Here is a 21,946-nt window from a genome sequence, read left to right on the forward strand (position 1 = left end):
GATCTTCTGTGGATGTAGGCTTCCTCACATCCTTCTGTCTCTTCATGTAATCCCAGACACACTCGAGGATGTTGAGATCAGGGCTCTGTGGGGGCCATACCATCACTTCCAGGACTTCTTGTTCTTCTTTACGCTGAAGATAGTTCTTAATGACTTTAGCTGTATGTTTGGAGTCGTTGTCCTGCTGCAGAATAAAATTTGGGGCCAATCTTACACCTCCCTGATGGTACCGCATGATGGATAAGTATCTGCTTGTATTTCTCAGCATTGAGAACACCATTAATCCTGACCAAATCTCCAACTCCATTTGCAGAAATGCAGCCCCAAATGTTCAAGGAACCTCCACCATGCTTCACTGTTGCCTGCAGACACTCATTACTGTACCGCTCTCCAGCCCTTCGACGAACAAACTGCCTTCTGCTACAGCCAAATATTTCAAATTTTGACTCATCAGTCCAGAGCACCTGCTGTCATTTTTCTGCACCCCAGTTCCTATGTTTTCGTGCATACTTGAGTTGTATGGTCTTGTTTCCACGTTGGAGGTATGGCTTTTTGGCTGCAACTCTACCATGAAGAACACTTCTGGCCAGACTTCTCCGGACAGTAGATGGGTGTACCTGGGTCCCAATGGTTTCTGCCAGTTCTGAGCTGATGGCACTGCTGGACATCTTCCGATTTCGAAGGGTAATAAGCTTGATGTGTCTTTCATCTGCTGTACTAAGTTTCCTTGGTCGACCACTGCATCTACGATCCTCAATGTTGCCAATTTCTTTGTGCTTCTTCAAAAGACCTTGAACAGCACATCTTGAAACCCCAGTCTGCTTTGAAATCTTTGTCTGGGAGAGACCTTGCTGATGCAGTATAACTACCTTGTGTCTTGTTGCTGTGCTCAATCTTGCCATGATATGACACTGTCTTCCACAACCTCACCTTGGTAGCAGAGTCTGACTGTTCCTCACCCAGTTTTAAGCCTCCTACAGAGCTGTTTCTGTTTCAGTTAATGACTGTGTTTCAACCTACGTGTGACATTGATGATCATTAGCAGCTGTTTGGTATAATTGGTTGATCATGCACCTGACTATAATCCTACAAAATCCCTGACTTTGTGCAAGTGTACCTATAAGAATTGATGCTGGTTTGAAGGCAAAAGGTAGTAACACCAAATATTGATTTGATGTAGATTTTTCTTTTGTTTGTTCACTTTGCTTTTTGTAAATTGATAACAACAATCATTATTTATATTTCTAAAAGCATTCTTTGTTTACAGCATTTTTTCACACCAGCCTAAAACTTTTGCACAGTACTGTATGTATATATATATATTATATATATATATATATACACACATACACACACACACAGTGGGTATAGAAAAGAATCACCCCTTCCCATTTTTGTTGCTTTACAGCTTGAAAACACACAAACCAAAATTTTTTCCAGCTTTACTTACTCAATGAAATCTATAACATCCAAATGAAAGATATCAGAGCTACAGTTCAGAAAAATTTTAAAAAATAAAAAACAAGAAATACTGAGATTAATAAAGGATCACCCACCTCCTAAACAATATTTGTAAACTCAATCAGGCTTAAGTAACCACCATTTCCGTGTGATTAGTGAAGTATAAAAACAGCTGCCCCTGGAGCATTCCCTTGCTTGGTAATGCAACTGACAGCAAAAAACCGACTATGGGTGGCAAGCCACTTTGAAAAGATCTCAGGGATAGAGTTGTGGACAGAAATAAGGCAGGAGATGGGATTGATAAAGCCTTGAGAGATTTTTTTTTGTATCCAAGAAGCACAGTAAAGTCCATAATAAAGAAGTGGCAAGTGTTTGGTACTACTAGGACCCTCCCTGGATCTGGCCGTCCCTCCAAACTGGATGGAAGAGCAAGGAGGAAACTGGTAAGAGAGGCTACCAAGAGGCCAATGGCCACTTTGAAGGAGTTACAGGATTTTATGGCAAACAGTGATCATTATGTGCATGTGACAACAATTTCACAAGTGCTCCACAATTGTGGCTTGTTCGTGAGGGTCACAAGGAAAAAGCCACTTCAAGAAAGGCCACATTAAGGCTCATTTAAGCTTTGCCAGAATGCACCTTGAAGATTCTGATGCCAAGTGGAAAAAGGTCTTATGGTCAGATGAGACCAAAATCAAACTATCTGGCCTTAATACCAAACTGTACACCTGGCGGAAATCCAACGCAGCTCACCATACCTACAGTAAAGCATGGAGGTTGCAGAATCCTGTTGGGGGGGGGGGGCGTTTCTCTGCTACAGGGCCTGGAGCTCTCGTTAGGGTAGAAGGAAAAAATAGATGGGGCAACATACCATCACATTCTTGAGAAAAACCTGCTACCCTCTGCCAGAAAGTTGAAGATGGGCAGAATGTTCACCTTTCAACACAACAACGACCCGAAGTACACAGCAAAATTGACCACACAGTGGCTGAAGGAGAGAAAAAAAGTGAATGTCCTCGTATGGCCCAGTCAATGCCCAGACGTAAATCCCACTGAAAATCCGTGGAAAGATTTGAAGATAGCAGCCCACCAACGCTTACCATCCAATTTGACCGAACTTGAACAGTTCTGTAAAGAAGAGTGGGCAAATATCGCTCAATCTATATGTGCAAAGCTCATGGCTGTCATTAAAGCAAAAGGTGGTTTAACAAAATATTGACATTGGGGGGTGATCCTTTATTAATCTCAGCATGTCTTGTTTTTGATTTTTTATAATTTTTCTGAACTGTAGCTGTGATATCTTTCATTTGGATGTTATAGGTTGCATTGAGCAAGTAAAACTGGGAAGAAACATTTTTTGTTTGTGTTTTCATTTAAGGCTGTAAAGCAAAAAAAATGGGAATATTTCAAAGGGGTGATTCTTTTCTATACCCACTGTATATATTTTTATATTAATTTTTTTTTTAAATTAACCAAGACAGAATTCAGAGGTGATTGAACCACTAGGGTCAAGTGATCATAATATTATACAGTATTTTGAAAGAGCACAGATGCAAAGACTAAAACTGTTAAGTTTAACTTTGGTAGGGCAAATTTTGAACAAATGCGGCAAAGCAGAATAAGGTTTTAAGTATAGGAACAGTTGAGGAGCAGTAGAACACTTTTAAAAAACATTTTACATATAATGCAGGGGAGGTACATCAAAAAATTTTAAATTAGTAGTAAAATTTAAAAAAAAAATAGTTTGAAAAGAATATGCAAAGGAAAAAAAAATAAATAAAAAACCACATACACACACCCCAACAGCTGTATAAGGTGTACAATACTAACAACTCCAGTGCGAATTGTTGGGCATATGAGAGAATGGGGCAATCATTAAGAAAGATTAGTGAAGCAAAATGAAAGCAGAGACAGGAATATTGCACATTTTGCTCAAAGAGATTCTTTGAGTGTTTTTAGTAGTAAAAGAACAGTCAAAGAGGTGAAGTGTTATCAGGAATAGGCTGACTCTGGAACTACAGGGGATGAGTTATGAGGAAAGATTAGAAGAGTCGAGCATTTTCAGTTTAAGCAGTGAAATGGCTGAAGGGTTTAAAATTATAAAAGGAATTGGTACAGTGGATCCAGGCTGTTACTTCAAAATGAGTTCAACAAGAATTCAGGGACACTGTCTGAAATGTGCGAAGGGAAAATTTCACACAAACATTATGAAATTTTTCTGCACAAGAAACAATAATGGGTTTATCGAGGAACTGGCCCATTTACAATAATGACTTCTGTAGACAATATATGAAGGAAATGATAAAAAGTAGCAACCACCACTACCTTCTGTCTTGCTCACCATTAAACCACAATAGTCTAACAGTTGAGGGCTGTCTTAATGGAATTATCTAGTTGTTCAATATGTATAAAAGCGGAGATCTGAATCTGACTTTTTTTCTTAAACAGTCAATTTATACAAACACACATCTGCAAAAAATGGAAACTTCTGTGATTTAAATCACATGGAAATGAAATTCACTCTGCCACATGAAGGTTTCCTTTTACATGTGCCATAATCCAAAACATGGGATACTGTAAAATCACTTAACACTTGGACTATATAGATTCAGATCAGCCAAATCTCTCCCTCTCTATATGGCATATCATTTAAGACATTTACTTTGTGCAGGGCAAAAGTAATTTTTTGTGGTTAATTATGCTCTAGGGAGTGGGGCATTCTATCACACTGCATCCTCCACTCCATTAACAGCACTGACAGCAATCGATCACATGGAGAAATGGGGTGTGCCAGTTTATGAAAAAGAAGGCAGTCTGTAGAAGCAAAGTGAATGGTTAAGCTCAAACTGTGTTTAGCTAGTACTTGCTAGGCACTGTGGCTGTAAATATAGTCAATTCTGTGCAACTGACCCAGTTAGAAAGGTATCCTCCCCACCCCCACCCCCCTTTTGTAACCTTGTGCAAATGCTGAAGTGTCGATGACTACAATTCCCAACATTCAGTGTGCAGCTCCAGATGATTTCACCACCACTTACAAAGTTTAAATAACAGCAACTGCTGTGTTTTTTTCCCTCAATCACTTTGGAATAACAATTTCATTTTCTTAAAAAAATTATAGCATTTACCTTACAGTGGTGCTTCTTAACCATTCTCGCCTTGGGACCCAGTTTTACCTTTATACGTTCCTTGACAACCCACAGACAGCATTGACGTACAGAGGGAGTTTCCCCTTTCGTGAACTGAATACAATTAGATGAGTGGGAGTCCCCTTGGTGAAATGAGTGCAGTTAGAAACAAGGAAAAATATTGTGCAGCATTACATTGACGGCATTGTAGATGCAATTTAAATTATACATATATTTTGTTTTCCTTTTTGGTTGTGCAATTACAATTAATATCAGCACAGTATGTTCAGGTCTTTTATGTGATATCCCTATGCTAAAGTATGGGGTGACTGCTTTTTGATATAGTCACATTTAAAATGTACCATCCATAGACCAAAGCCTACTCAAATATCAATGAATTATGATTAACCAGCAATATTTTTGTGCAATTAGCACAGATAATCTCTATCAAACTAAACATTTAAGTAAAATTTGATTCTGTATTCCATTTCTAATAAAACTTCAATCAGAAGCATGACCTGAATATATGCATCAGTGACGTAAGTGCTGTGCATACTACTATAGCCAATTCTTTTTTAAAGACTGAATAAATAAGAGCCTCTCTGTGCTAATGACTTTTATTCAATCACAAAGTGCTTTTTTTGTGAATATAAACAACTAAGACTATTGTCCGTTTTGCTGATACAATAAGTGACATAGTAAAGGATACGAAGTCAGTACCGCCGTTTTACACAAGAAGAAAGCTGGAATGTTGTAATGTTCAAACATTAACTCAGTCAGCTTCTCTCTCTTGGCTCGGGTATTCCACTATTTAAAAAAAAATAGAAAACAATGAAAATATTAGTCTGAAATCTATGATGGTTTTAAGATATTAATTTTTTTCCATTCACACAATTTTGGAAAAACATCTAAATATGTGTCACTTCATAAGCATTAGTAAAGTCATTCTTTTTATATTATCTGTAGTATTTAAGCTTTACTTCAAGGACTGGAATAAAATCTTATAAAACGTAAAATATGCAAGGAATTACTCAAGGGGGTGTCAAGCACAATCAACATGAGAATTAGGTGGGACTAAGCAAATTGCCCTGCAGGAAATGAAAGGAACATCACCCTTGAGGTTAATAAAACAATTCTCTGTAACTCAGTTTATGTAAGCAAAATCAACTATTTATTGTTAAACCCTTCAGTTGTCGCTAGTAATTATATGGTGAACAAGACAACAGTATAGACAAAAAGATTCCTATCCTCTAAGATGTCACAAGGAAACAGTGTAGTCAAACAGGGAACTGATGAAATGCTTCATGCTTCCAATAACAGACAGACCAGACGCTGATGGAGCCTACAAGTACCATACTCCCACCAGCTTATAGTCACTTCTGATACCAAGACTTTCAATTTCCAACTCTAGAAAGTTATCCAGCGATTGCATCTTCGCTGACATAGATCCTCAAAGGAGTGCCACTACTGAAAAATTTATGAAAGCACAATGTTGGAATGGTTACAAACTAAAGAAAGAAAACACCATATTCTATTAACTACTGTTCTGCAAGACACATTTACGATAATATCTATCCTCTATTACACAAAGGTCAAGCTTTTCAGTCCATTCCCAAAGCATTATGATGAACCAAACGCTGTTCTCTCTAACATGGATTAGGCCTCTCAGCCAAACCTATTTGGTAATATGAACTGGTACTATATGTAGTAATATGTAGTTGCACATAATTATAGCAATAACAGAAACCTGGCCACAGCTTAGAGATGGGAATGAATATAACACAGTTATACATTTTTTTAGGAAAGATAGGCAAAACTGAAGATCATGTACAAGAGTAAAAGAATGCATTTTTTCCTTCAACTTGAGGATGAGCCACGTTGTAGTGAGCAGATCTAGATTCATAGGCCTGATACTGGAAGTGTGTTTTACATACTTACAATGCATACTATAGTTTAAATTTTCATCTTTTTAATAACATTAAAAAATGTAATTTGTGAGGAGGATATTAAAGTCAAGGAAGCCTTAACTCCACAAATATTAACTGAACTGCATTTAATTTAGGTTAAACACCAATAAAAAAAGGAAATCAATCTAGATTTAGTATTTTGTAATATTCAGGAGAGAATCCATGGAGTAGATATTACTAAACCAATACCAATAAAGGATAAGTGTCAACGTTCTTTCTTCACAATCATGATATATATTCACTTGTAACATAAAATTGTGTTCTAAAATTTATTTATTTTTAAACACAAATTTTATAAAATCTTGTCTGTAAGCTGCAAGTTTATAGTTAAATGAAAAAGCCTTAAAACCTACCTAATAATGTCCATTTAAAACAGCAAAAGTTTTGATTTAACATGTCTCTTGCATTTATAATACATCCTGGTGATGATGAAAGAAAACTATAAATAATTACTTTATTACAGATTCCTGGAACTAATATTCTGAGGTAGGAATATATTTCTTGTCCACTTGTCTGCTCACAAGCCCATTGTGCTTAATATCCTACTTTTGTTTGTGTGTTATGTACTGAACTTACTAAACTTTCCCCCAATTAAACTTAGGTGAACTGACGTTAATAAATTGACGACAACTTTTTGTGTGTGTGTGTTTTCACCCTCCGATGCTTACTGGGTTAGGCTCTAGCTGCCACTGTGATCCTGCCTTCGAAAAGCGACTTAGGGAAATGGATGGATGTATACCTATAACCAGGGTTTGAAGAGTGCCGCTCTTTGATATATTCATATGTGTACATGCTCTGATCTCCAATGTGAGAGATTATATAATAGCTACTGTGTTTCAAGGCTTCGCCCAGGAAATTTCCTAAGACACTGGGCACCAGTTATAATGTTGGTGGTTAATCAGATGTATCAGAAGTACTAAGTAATTAACACTTAGTTAAGAGTACTTTTCTATATATACAGTTATATGAAGAAGTTTGGGAACCCTCTTAATTCTTTGGATTTTTGTTTATCATTGGCTGAGCTTTCAAAGTAGCAACTTCCTTTTAATATATGACATATACCATCCAACCTGCTGAATCCGAACACAGGGTCACGGGGGTCTGCTGGAGCCAATCCCAGCCAACACAGGGCACAAGGCAGGGAACCAATCCCGGGCAGGGTGCCAACCCACCACAGGACACACACAAACACATCCACACACCAAGCACACACTAGGGCCAATTTAGAATCACTAATCCACCTAACCTGCATGTCTTTGGACTGTGGGAGGAAACCGGAGCGCCCGGAGGAAACCCACGCAGACACGGGGAGAACATGCAAACTCCACGCAGGGTGGACCCGGGAAGCGAACCCGGGTCTCCTAACTGCGAGGCAACAGCGCTACCACTGCGCCACCGTGCCGCCCTAATATATGACATGCCTTATGGAAACAGTAGTATTTCAGCAGTGACATTAAGTTTATTGGATTCACAGAAAATATGCAATATGCATCATAATAAAATTAGACAGGTGCATAAATTTGGGCACCCCAACAGAGATATTACATCAATACTTAGTTGAGCCTCCTTTTGCAAATATAACAGCCTCTGGATTCTGGATGGAGGTATTTTTGACCATTCTTCCATACAAAATCTCTCCAATACAGTTAAATTTGATGGCTGACGAGCATGGACAGCCTGCTTCAAATCATCCCATAGATTTTCGATGATATTCAAGTCAGGGGACTGTGACGGCCATTCCAGAACATTGTACTTCTCCCTCTGCATGAATGCCTTTGTTGATTTCGAACTGTGTTTTGGGCCATTGTCTTGTTGGAATATCCAACCCCTGCGTAGCTTCAACTTTGTGACTGATGCTTGAACATTATCCAGAAGAATTTATTGACATTGGGTTGAATTCATCTGACTCTCGACTTTAACAAGGGCCCCAGTCCCTGAACTAGCCACACAGCATGATGGAACCTCCACCAAATTTGATAGTAGGTAGCAGGTGTTTTTCTTGGAATGCAGTGTTGTTCTTCCGCAATGCAAAGCGCTTTTTGTTATGACCAAATAACTCAATTTTTGTCTCATCATTCCAAAGGACTTTGTTCCAAAATGACTCTGGCTTGTGTAAATAAGCATCTGCATACAACAAGCGACTCTGTTTGTGGCACGAGTGCAGAAAGGGCTTCTTTCTTATCACCCTGCCATACAGATGTTCTTTGTGCAAATTGCGCTGAATAACGATATACAGATACACCATCTGCAGCAAGATGTTCTTGCAGGTCTTTGGAGGTGATCTGTGGGTTGTCTGTAACCGTAACCTTTCTCACAATCTTGTGCATATGCCGCTCCTGTATTTTTCTTTTCTGCCAGACCTGGGTTTGACAGCAACTACCCAGGTTGCCTGTGGCCTTCCATTTCCTGATTACATTCCTTACAGTTGAAACTGACAGTTTAAACCTCAGATAGCTTTTTGTAGCCTTCCCCTAAACCATGATACTGAACAATCTTTGTTTTCAAATCTTTTGAGAGTTGCTTTGAGGATCCCCTGCTGTCACTCTTCAGAGGAGAGTCAAAGGGAAGCACAACTTGCAACGGACCACCTTAAAATACCTTTTCTCATGATTGAACACACCTGTCTATGAAGTTCAGGGCTTAAAAAGCTAATCCGACCAATTTGGTGTTGCAAGCAATCAGTATTGAGCAGTTACATGCGTTCAAATCAGCAAAATTACAAGGGTACCCAAATTTTTTGCACAGCCAGTTTTTCACATTTGATTTAATATCATACAACTAAATACTGCGTCACTAAAAATCTTCGTTCAGAAAACACCCCAGTACTCAGATGTTCCTAGGAAATGAAAGACATACCACTTATCTTTTTTGTTGAAAGTAGAGTAAATTATTATGCAGGCTGAGAGGAGTTCCCAAACATTTTCCTATGACTGTAATACTGCCACCATATCAGCTAATACAACTTCACTGGAGCTCCTTACACTTGAACATGATGTATACATTTGCACATATGTAAAACATTCCTGCCATAGATCAGTTCTTGCTTTTGCCAGTGACTAGAATTTTGTGGTTATTGCAAAATAATTTCAGATGAAAGTGTTTTCATTTGGATTCAAACGGGTAATTAGTAGGAATAATGGGAATCTTTGATATAATTTCACCTGTAGCACATCCTATAACAGTAGTAGCTTTAGTCAGATTTGACTACAGCCCCTGATCTGTAGTCTTGTACTGTTACAAAGTTTGGAGGGTTTAGATCAAAAGCAAATATACACAGAATTATGGTTTCCTTTACCTTTTAAACAGGTTATACATTTAAACATCCCATTTTAAGCACTACACAGAAAAGAACAGGTGAAAAGAAATAATACTGTGAACTATCTCCACATCCTCTATGTTCTGTCAGTGAGGATCCCTTTAGTGAGCTGTGCAATTGTTTACACTGACCAAGGCATTTTGTCACACCCAGCTTGTGTTGTACATAGGGACTGAAGTGGACTGGTATGCTACACCTGCAGTTCTATTCCTGCTTTGCAAAGTGGAGTGTAGTAGCACATTCCTGTCTGCCCTCCAAGTGAAGTAGTTCTCCAATATACTGCATCTAATTTTACCACCAAGCTGCCCCAAAAACCCCCTGCTCTGTAAAGTTTATGTATATAACAGCACTGAGCAATACCGTCTGGGTTGAATTTGAATGTATTTTATACCTCATTACGAGGAGTAAGAAGAAATTAACAGAACTGGGGGTAATGAATGTCCCCTAGGAGGCCTCTTGCTAAAGAAGTCTTCTTTGAGTTTCTCCTAACTTTCCTTGTCCACTTCACATCTCATTTTCCAGGCAGCTCACCACTTCACCTTTTTCTCACTCACCGCCAGCCCCATTTCTCTGCGCGATTACAGGGACAACTGGTTCAGAGACACTAACCTGCTTGCATTGTTCATTTGCATGAACTGTATACCCCATTTCTAAGTGAGGTCACCACAGAAGCAAAAATGACACAATCCCTAATAATAGCCCACTCGCTAAACTCTTATTACAGACGACTATCAAAATTTTTTAAAAAAGTGTCAGTTAATTTTCTGTTTTCTATAGCATCACCAAATTTCAATCAAATCCATCAAGGCATTTTTGAGATTTTGGGGTATTTAGTTTTTCAATTTTTATCAGTGTGCTCTGATCTCCATTGGGACTCGACTAATATGTCATGTAAATGTAATTACACATCACAAGAAGGACCAAGACACTGACAAAACTGATTACTGCCAGTAACTTTGTGCCACTTCGATGACTGCCTGTAACAGTTTTTACTGCATGCTATAGACAGGCTCAATCTTCTCTCACTCTGAAGCACATGTTTATTACCAATCCAACAGCACCGTTTATTTGTGAAATGATGAAATAAGCTTTAATATAGTGAAAGAATGACATGCCAATAGCTTCTGAGGAGAACCAACACGCCTTGGGAGATTAAGACTTTTCTTCATGAGAGGTGCTGGAACTCTTTAGCTTCAGTACAAAATTCAAGAGTGGGAAAGTTTTTGGTTTTCTAAATTTATAAAACATGACTCACTTAAGAACGCAATTTCATGTGGCAAAGTAATATATAACTGTGAAGAAATAACTCACTTAAAAAATGCCAAACTTACCCTTTAAGATCCACTGACCAAAACAAAACAGAAAACAATACATTTCATAGTGTTTTAAATGCATATTGTGTTATTGTCCTACTGAGTGTAGTGTTTCATCTACAAACCAACAAAAACTTTGAGAATGACTGAAACTTAACCACTTTTCTTCTTGCCCTTAGTGACTTTTATTTATAATCAATATTAAAGCTAAAACTGTATATTTTCTAAACTACAGTCACACCAGTCTCATCCATATCTTTGATCATTAAAAATAAGTAAAATGTGATTAAAATTGAAATGGAATGTGGATATACCCTTTTTATAAGCATTCATTTTAATTATATTTTCAAGTGCCACACATACTCACCGGAGCTTCAGACATTAACACGGGGTGCAGATTTGCTTCTGACTTTATATGCATCTTGTATGTGTGATCTAAAATAGCCTGGAAGCTATTCCAATCTTCAACTGGAAGAAAAAAAAAAAAAATACATAAATAAGGAGCAAAGTATATTTTTTCTTTAAACATCACCTCACATACCAATGACAGAACAGTGAAATAGTCTTTAATGCATTTTTTGCAAATTTGAAACAAAATACAACAGCCTCTTCACACTTTTGCGTTTTCACAGAACAGTCATCAGAAAGGTGATTTGACAGAAGCAAGTTTTTAATGTAGCAATGTCAATTATGATAGCGATTCTTGATTATTTATATTAGCAGTAGTTGTGATGTCTGTCTATGATGGGATGAAATCTTAGTCATCACTGTAGACCTCAACATTAATGTTTGCAGCAGAGCCATGCAATGCGTACGTCTCTGTTACATGCCATTTGGTATGGAATTCATAAAAGCAATTTCAATGTTTGTGATGTGCAGTCTATTGGAATGACAAATGCAATGCATTTTAATGCTAACAATGTTTGTGATGCACCATCTTTTGGAAAAAGATACAAAGCAGACAGACAGACACAAAGTCACTTATCCTTTTATTAACTCTTCAAATTAAGCCTCATTTATATCCATTTTCTACTGCCTTGATTTCACTGTCTATAATTTCATCATCCTACTCAGAATTAATGTTCTACCCTTTAAAATAAAGGTCAGACATTTCTCTTTCAGAATTTTTACACCTGGATTAGTTATGTTGTATACACCTGTTGCTACAAAATAAGATGCAAAAGAATTGTTTTTACTAAAATGCATTTTCAATGTTATGATCCCCTCCCCCAGTAGGTGTTAGAATAAGCTTCTGAACACTATAAAAAAGTGTCAGTGAATGTGTCTGGATCATCAAGAAATAACTGTTACAAAATATCTACAAGTAATACTTCTAGTGTTACTGTTTTACACTGAAACACAAAATTATCCATTAATGAAGACCACTGGTCTATGCATCATTTTGAAAGGCAGATCTCACTGTCAGAATATATATACACACAGTAGCTCATTAAGTAATTTGGAAGCACAATATAATTCCAACACCAATTGTTCCAAGAGTCAAAAAACATCTTTATGTAAAAAAAAAAAAAAAAAAAATATGAAAGTGGAATGTGACGTCGTTTGAAAGTTGAAACATCCTTCTTATTTAGTAGGTAATAGTCTGTCCATCAGATTGTACACAATCAGGATGTTTGGGGGAGTGGGTTGTTGGGTACAGGTACAGCAATTCTGTCACCTTTGAGGTCATAAAGAAAAACACTGCAATGTGGATCAGGGTATCGAATAAGGCATTTTAATGGCAAAACACTCTACTTTAATTACAGTATTGCATTCTTCAGTCCCACAGGGGGGTCTAAAACAGTAGGGCTGAGATAAAAGGTTTAAGGTGGAATAAAGATTCAAATATACTGAATAATTTTGTAACTTTAGATAACGATTATCAATCTCTCCTTTTTTTTTTTTTTTTTTTTTTTAAACTCTGTAATCCAGCAAAACATTCAATTAGAAATGAATAAATGATAAGGCCCAAAAGTACCACTGGTAGAAAATATTAAATGCAATGTAAACAAAAAAAGGAAGATGCAGCTTATATAACATATGAGATATCAAAAATATTTACCATATTTCATTGATTCTAAGATGCCATATGGAGATCTAATAATTTTAGGTATGCACTTTTGATAGAGAATGAAATGTTAGACAAAAAGAATACAAAAAGATGTCTACTTAAAATTTAGTAATAGTAATATATAATGAATAAATACTTATATATAAAAAAAAAACTAATTCAGTTCTTTTATGGATTTGCATCTACTCACTGTTTTCTACATTGTCTATTGCTAATCCTAAACTACCTGTTTAAAAAAAGTATTTTAGGCGTGTCTTGGAGTACCCTAAATGCTTTGATAATGGTCTGAACCATGCACACAGAAATTAAGATGAATTTAGCCATCTATACTTTTATAACTCATGTGAGTAATAATGTGAAGTGGGCTGCATAGCTAAATTGGAACATTCAAAGTAAAAATAAAAACTCGGCAGCTAAAAATACTCAAAGAAACCAGGAAAAGTGAGGCTTATTGAGTGGGGGAGGGGGTGTGGATTCGGGTCTGTACAATGTAGCACTACTTTTTTCGTCCCAGTAAGTAGTAGGGATTGTATCTGTAAAGGTTTTTATTTTTCCCTTTTAGCCATTTTGATACTTGCATAATAAAACTAAAATGCTTGTTAAATCACTCCAGAAGTCTTTCTTCTCTCACACGAGAATGGACAAAATCTATGTACTATATTTCTTAATTTGTGTAAGTACATTAAGTGGACTAAGTTAGCATAGCTGGAGATACAAGTTTATATGAAATACACAAGGATAATACTAAAAACTTTAGACTAAAAACATAATATATCTTAAGACAGTGTTTGGGTAAGTATATTATTTACAATCTAACTACTGGAACATAAAAGACAAGATCTATTAATTTTTTATCAATACTCAGAACAGTCATTTGCTCTAGGCACTGGCTTTATTGTCAAAAGGTGTACAATTATTTACTTTCTACCTTCTTCTGTTGTCATAAACAAACTTTCTGAAAGCTAGAAATTCACCTCTTACAAAAGTTCTCATGCCCTGTTAATCACAGTTGTAAGTTGTTTGGAAGATTATTTTTTTAAATAACATTACTAAACATTGCTTCACTTAGCAAGGCAAGAATCCAGAAAAAATGACAGCATGGTATGACTGAGGAAAAATAACTTCAAAATACCAATCCTATACTTTAAAATAACTTCAATTCCATTCCAAACATGAAAAAAAGATTTATATGCACATATTGTTTAAAAGACTTTTTACTTGCAAAGGATTAAAATGTTTTTGGTCACTAGAAATCTTGCCTTTAAGAATAAAATTAACTTCAGTCAGATTAAAAAAGACATTATTAATCTGTAGCTTATGAAACTGTAAAACAGTACTTATAAAACACAAATCAGAATACCATCGCATCAGTAACATATTGATATCCCTGGAAAATCCTGCCTCTAGGTTATACTAATTTACAAAAATATCAATCCAAAGAAGCTCACTCAGGCTCTACAATGCACAAATATGGCTTCATTAGTGTATCTTCACAGAATTACAAAAAAAGACACAAAATGCATATCTGCCTTAACAGTTGACTAGAGAATAAAGGGTTAAAAATAAATAAATAAATAAAAAAAAAAACAACCTCAAACCAGGAATTATCTTTGTTGTAGAGTAAAGCCAACTAAATAAAGATTTCACAGTGACATTAAGTGGCTATATTAGATTTCTTCTGTTAAGCACTGCATATTTATAAAAATAAAGGCAAACAAATTCAGACCAAAAAAAAAAATAAAATTAAGTGTCCCTGCCCCTTGAGACAGTTTCTGCTTCCCGGCAGGCAAAATGTGGTTCCAAACAATGGAAAAAAAATACATTTTTATGTATTTAACAAACAAAATAAATTCACCAGCTTAAAGATTAAGAGTAATAATTTTGATGCTTCTCATGATAAATCTAGAACAGCTACAAAATAAATTCACCAGCTTAAAGATTAAGAGTAATAATTTTGATGCTTCTTATGATAAATCTAGAACAGCTACATAAAACAACTATAATGAAATAAATGTTGAACTTACTCATGCCATTTTTCAGGGGCGACACGACGTCCATGTTCTCTCTGGCAACTCTAAGTGCATTGGTATCTATGTAATAAGATGTGCCTCCTGGTTTTCCTTTGTCTCCATCTGTGTCCATTGGTGTTATTCCATCTTCCCTTTCCACTACCATCCCAATATGGGTTGGGAAATCTGCCTGAACAAAAGACAGTAATATTAAATGGATATTTTACTTGCAACAAATCTAGAAAGAAATAACACATTTGCCTACATTCCTAGCAAAAAACAAAGTTTTTTTGTTAAATTTAAACTAAATGAATATTGATAACACAAAATTTACATAAGATTCAGGATCCAGTTCCAAAACAGTAATGTGTGCATACTGTCAGGGAAGTTAAATAATGGATAAGTCCTGTTATAATTGTAAATGACCAAATCATCAATGCCTTCCATGGATAGTTAATGCAGCAATATTATGCAATCATTGTTTTAAAATGAGTGTCAACTATTAAAAAAAAATCTCTCCAGGCATGGCAAACAAAAGCGCATTCAGTGTTACTGCATAGCTATTATTTAATATTTTAAAATACATTTCACTAGTTATCAGAAAAAAATATAAAAACCTTTTCAGAATCTTAAGAAATGTCTTAAGGTTAAAATCAGCAAGATGCACAAATGGCTCCGTTAATACTGCGAAAATGAACACACAACACGATTTGGGTTTATTACATACATACACTAATCAGCCACAACATTAAAACCACCTGCCTACTATTGTGGGGGTCCCTCTCATGAACCCAACAGCTCTGACCCATTGATGTATACACTCCACACGACCTCTGAAGGTGTCCTATGTTATCTGGCACCAAAAGGTTAGCAGGAGATCCTTCAAGTCCTCTATGGATCCGATTTTTTTCCCCCACCTAATACATACCACAGATGCTCATTCAGATTAAGAGGCCAAATCAACACAATGAACTCTGTCAGGTTCCTCAAACAATTCTTGGACAATTTTTGAGTCTTCAGTCAGTGCTATATATGAATTTCAAAGACGGACATCCTTCATCTACACCTACAGTTCGAGTCCCATTTGCTTTTGTTAATACGGCTTCTCAGACTAAAGAAATGAAACATAACACCGTCATTACATTTAGGCACATTAACACAACATATCTGAATATATTTTAATGAATTAGTAATTAAATAATGTACTCAAGAAACACCCCTAATGTCATTATGACATAATGACATTAGGGCTGTTTCTTGAGTACACTATTTAACCAGACAAAAATTCACCTCAAGGAGCCAGTGCCTCCTAAGAGAAAAAAAAAATAGGAACCAATAGCTTTGATTTAGTTTCCAAATAATCACATTTTTAAAATATTAATCTTTCAATCTCTTACCTTTCTAATTTCCACGTATGTGTACCAAATCCTTCCCCTTGAGCTTTTGTGTGTGTCTTGATGATCTGGGTAACTTTCCAACTATGTGCAATCATTAAGAACAATGCATTTTACTCAGGCTCTGAGTCTGTCACTGACCATTAGAATGACAGTGTCAGAGAGTCAGCAAATGTAACTTTGGCTCACTTCAATCAAGAAGAAAATAAGACAATGTTTGACACAAGGCTGAGGAAACTGCTCAAGTGGTGGGCCTTCTGTGCCGACTGTGACTAAATCCTTCAAAGTTGAAACACTGAGTGAGTTCCACACTTTTGACTTTATTCTGTTCTGTACTGAAAAGCCATATTCACACTGAACAAAACAAGCAGAACAAGATGTAGAATATTGTGGAAATCTGTGCAATAAAGCTGTTTTGTCAGCAAGACTTTCTACAAACTGTTATAAGACTTGTCTGAGAATTGGCCTTTATCCAGAATTTTAGAAATCTTCATTCTGTTTGTACAACCTTGACATCACATGCATTCTTCAACAAGACTTCTTGAAACCAGTTAAGTGTCAGCTTAATTTTCTCCACAAGTAGTTAAATCATCTGACCATGAATCATAATAGAAGACTGAGAAGCAATGAATGATCTCAGACCCGTGTGAGCTTCCATGCTGTGTACTACCCCTCATATTTTCAAACTGGCTCTCCAGTTCCTTGACTGCAGCCTCATCTGTTTTCTCAACATGCAATTGAAGGTTGTCGCTAAAGTTGGTGAAACTTGCTCCTTTGTGTTGGATATTCTAAAACAGGAGTGGGCAGATTCAGTCCTGGAGGGCCGCAGTCGCTGCAGGTTTTTGCTCCAACCCAATTGTTTAATAAGAAGCACTTATTGCTCAAGTAACACTTCAGCTTCACTTTAGTTGTCTCGCTCATTAAGATTTTGAACCCTTATTGCTTATTTTAGTCTTAAACAGCTGTATTCTTGGTTTTTAATTACTCCTAATTAGCAATAACATCCAAATAACAAAAGAGACCAGCATTTCTCCATTTAGCTTGTTACCATTTACACCTGTGTGTATTTATCAGGCACTATTTGGCTTAATTAAATACTTGGAAGGAAAGTGAAGAGAAAAAAGTGAAGCACTGAGAATTACTCATCTGTTTTAGACTTCAGATCATTGGGATGATATCCTTAGAAAGGAAAATAAATCTAGGATATGAGAATGACCTGACATGGCAGAGTTAAAGCACTAGCAAGCCATGCAATTAAATAATTGACAAGGATTGGTTTTTAATTAAGCAACTGGGTTGGAACAAAAACCTGCAACCACTGCGGCCCTCCAGGACTGAATCTGCCCACCCCTGTTCTAAAAGGTAATGCCTGTATTGGTACTACTCACTGACTTTCCCCGCTTTAGTTTTCAGTATGTCTGAGATCTGTGTATTATTCTGGGGCACTACATTTTTATTCTGAGCAAGTGATTCTACCCCAGTGTGCTTCAGAAACTCCTGCAACTTTCCATTCATTAATGGTTTCTCCGATATCCCCTTGATTGTGATAATACAACTGTCAATAACTGCTACAGTTTGAGGCAAATCAAAGAAGACAAGGGGCATGCACTGTATAGCTCTGCTCCAGCTGTGGAAATGACGTAGATGAGACAGAAGGCCACTGCAGACATGAAACTGATAAAGACTTACTATAACCTTTTAAAATATAGCTTGAAGAATTTTAGCTATCTAGTGTTCATTTTGTAAGCAGCAGACATGGGGCACGCATTTTAACTGTGCTCTTGCTGGTGCAATATATGTCCCTTCCGGTGAATAGGACAAAAGGGCAAAGTAGAAAAAAAAAAAGTGAACACACTTCCTAGATTTTAAATACATTTACCTCAATTTTTGTGTCCATTGCTCATTATATAAACAGAAGAGCATTTCAACAACAAAGGCTCAGGTGTGGAAAATGATTGTTCCCTAAAGTTAATGGGATGGAGAGGCACATTAAATCTTAAAATTGATTTAGAAGAATGTTTACAGTCTTTCGGAATATAATTTTGAGCAATTTTAGCTATGCAATATTCATTTTGCAAGCAGCTTACAGGAGCACGCATTTCTACGGCAAAGGTTCAGCTATGGAAATAAGTCTCCCCTCTGGTGGAAGGGATGGAGGGGTACAGTAGATATGAACATGCAAAAGAACACTGCCCAATAGGCTTATTAAAGACACTGCAGAATTTTAACTACACAATGTTCACAAGTTTTAATCTTCCATGATCAACTGGGCATGTAATGTACAAGAAAAAAAGTGTTTTAAAGGATGATACCTTCTGTGAAAATTTGATAGTCTACTAATGTAAATGGGTAATGACAGGCAACAGATTACTTTTTTTTTGACAGAACTATTTCAGTCACTCAAACAGTATGACAGAGGTGAAAGTCTTTCCTGTGGAGATTGTTTTTTTTTTTCCCCCTCTCGTTGAAATTCAGCATTTGGAATACACAGCCGCCACATCACCCGCGCTGTGTACTTAGAAATTTTCACACACGCCTTCAAGTCTGACGTCATTTCTGCCTTGTGTTCCTCACACCAATCGTGGAAGTGTGAAGTCTATAAATTAGCATTAAGTGGAAAAGGCCTCCTGGAAATCCAAGGGGGAGCCCATACTGACACATATGCCAACGGCACATCCGCTCAACAATAAAAAAAAAAAAAATTGCCTTCTGTGTCGGTTACAATATAATTAGTTTAAAGTTTCAACTAGAAATGATAATTGCCAAAGCCTATTTTTGGTCACATTTGCGATCATTTTATTAACAGTCTGCAGTGATGTAAATAAAGTCCCAAAACAGATGAAACATATTAAGAGTTGTTGCTGGATACTTGGTTAAAAATTAAAATAAAGTCTCTTGTATGTAAACTGTTATAAGAGAACAAAATATAAAATGTTATATGTGACCTCATTTTCTAATTTAATTGTGCTGATACAAATGTCAGGATGTCCTATTTAAACAGGAACAGGTTTCAGGAACCATTTCTCTTACAGGAATGACACATGATCCTTCTGAAAGAGGGCACTTCCATCAGGGAATACCATTATCATGAAGGGTTGAAAGCAGTCTGCATGGTATGTGTCATACTTAACATCCACATGAATGCCGGTATTGAAGGTTTCCCAGCAGAACACTGCCTCCGCCAGCCAAACTTCTTCTCACGGTGCATCCTGCTGCCATTTCTTTCCCAGGTAAACGATACACAAACACCCAGCCATCCACATAATCTAAAAGAAAATGTGATTCATCAGACCAAACCACCTTTGTCCATTGCTCCATATTCCAGTTCTGACACTCAAATGTCTACTGTAGGTGCTTTCAGTGGTGAACAGGATCAGCACAGGCACTCTGACTGGACTGCGGGTACACAGCAAACTGCAAAGCACCTTGGTCCTGACACCTCTCTGTCAAGGCCAGCATTAAATTTTTCATCAATTTGTGATACAGTAGCTCTTCTGTGGGATCTTACCAGATGGCTAGCCTTTGCACCACACATTCATCAATGAGCCTTGGGTGCCCGTGAACCTGCCACCAGTTCACAGATTGTGCTTCCTTGGAATACTTTTGCTTGGTGCTAACCACCAAATACTGGATATGGCCACATATTTTGGAGACACTCTGACGCAGTCATCTGGCCTTCACAATCTAGACCTTGATAATGTCACTCAGATCCTTACACTTGCCCATTTTTCCTGCTTCCAACAAATCACCTTCACGAACGGACTGTACACTTGCTGCCTAATTAATCCCACCACTTGATAAGGTGCCACTGTAACAAGATATTCAATGTCATTCACTTCACATGTCAGTGGTTTTAATGTAGTGGCTGATCCGTGTATACAGTACAGAAAATACAAATCTTGCTTGAGTCAATTCTATTTCTAGAGAAAATGTATGAAAAAAATGAAGAGCATACACCTTTTGAAACTGCTTTACATCTCATTACAGTATTAAACTCATTTAATCCAGATCAAGGTCACAGGGACAAAGCATACCTTAGGGGCATTGGACCAAAGGCATTAACCAACGATGGATAGGCCACCATCACACCCATATTCATTCATACAAAACTTGTTAACCTTCTTTAGGATGTGGAAAAAACAAGTACAAACCTGGGGATATGTAATGAACACTAGAAGAATATGCAAACTCAGGATTGTGTACCTATGTGTAAGCAGTATTAACTTATGTGCCACTGTGGTGTAGTATCTTATGTCAATAGTAATAAACAATTTTTAAAAAGAGATTATCTACAATTTGATCAATTACAATTTTACGCAGTAGAACCTCTTACCCAGTTTGCGACCAGAAAATACATAGCCAATTTGACTGCAACCAACAGAAATCAAAGCAAATAAGGTTATCTAAACTATCCATCAATTTACTTAATCTTTTTCTTCTAATTCAGGTCACCGGAGCCTTCTTATTCCAGCAGCATTAGGTATAAGGCAGCAATCAACCCAGGATGAAGTGCCAGTTCATCACAATATATACAGTATGTGCACACAAAAACCCACACTCACTCAATTACTCACACAAAGCCAAATAAAAGTGGCACATAAACCTGGTGTGCAAGTATGTGTTACATGAGAGGATTAGTGAAGCAGAAGCACCACTGTTTTATTCGTATTTTAAGCGGTAATATAAGTAGGTTTTGCATTACAATTTCAAAAATGCAACTTGCTTAACATCATTCTATTTAGATTGTTGAAAGACTCATTTGAAATTGCTGCACAGCTCACACTACTGAAAATTAATACATTTAATGGAATATCAGTGTTCCAAATCTAAAATACTCAATGTTAAAACTTTATTAATTTTAATGTAAGCCCTGAAAAGAATCTCCCCTCAACAAGTAATTTCTAAGACAATACAAAAATGTAATTCTGGCTATTGCCATTTTTATGTCACAAAAACAGCTATAGCTTATACTATAAATGATATTCCAATATCCTATACTACATTAGCTATAGTCATTCAGAAGGGCAAAATATAACTATGACATTTTACTATAATGACTCGAGTGTAATCTTTAGTAGTCATAGTTTTGTAACATGTACAGAGTACAGTGAAATTCTTATTTGTGTGACCAGCCAACATCATACACATTGCAACTTTTCAAAGCCATGATAATCAAGAACATATTAAAATGCAAACCTTCAGTTTACTTAATTGAAAACCAATTACTTGCAAAGTTTGCCAGTGTTCTTAAGATGATTCATTTTGTAATTGCTAAATTTCTTTCAATATT

The 21,946-nt window shown here is 36.6% G+C and overlaps 1 protein-coding gene across 1 annotated transcript in view; it reads right to left on the reverse strand.

Annotated features, from left to right (window-relative positions):
- The window catches only part of actl6a (actin-like 6A), a 62,637-nt gene that overhangs the window by 32,745 nt on the left and 7,946 nt on the right, over window positions 1-21,946 (reverse strand). Inside the window, exons 3-5 of the mRNA XM_028794579.2 lie at window positions 15,278-15,452; window positions 11,550-11,650; window positions 5,296-5,393 (exon numbers count right to left, since the gene is read on the reverse strand). Of these exons, the coding sequence (XP_028650412.1) occupies window positions 5,296-5,393; window positions 11,550-11,650; window positions 15,278-15,452 (374 nt within the window). The remainder of the gene's footprint in view (window positions 1-5,295; window positions 5,394-11,549; window positions 11,651-15,277; window positions 15,453-21,946) is intronic.

Source organism: Erpetoichthys calabaricus, chromosome 2 (genome assembly GCF_900747795.2).
Source record: "Erpetoichthys calabaricus chromosome 2, fErpCal1.3, whole genome shotgun sequence".
NCBI lineage: Eukaryota > Metazoa > Chordata > Cladistia > Polypteriformes > Polypteridae > Erpetoichthys > Erpetoichthys calabaricus.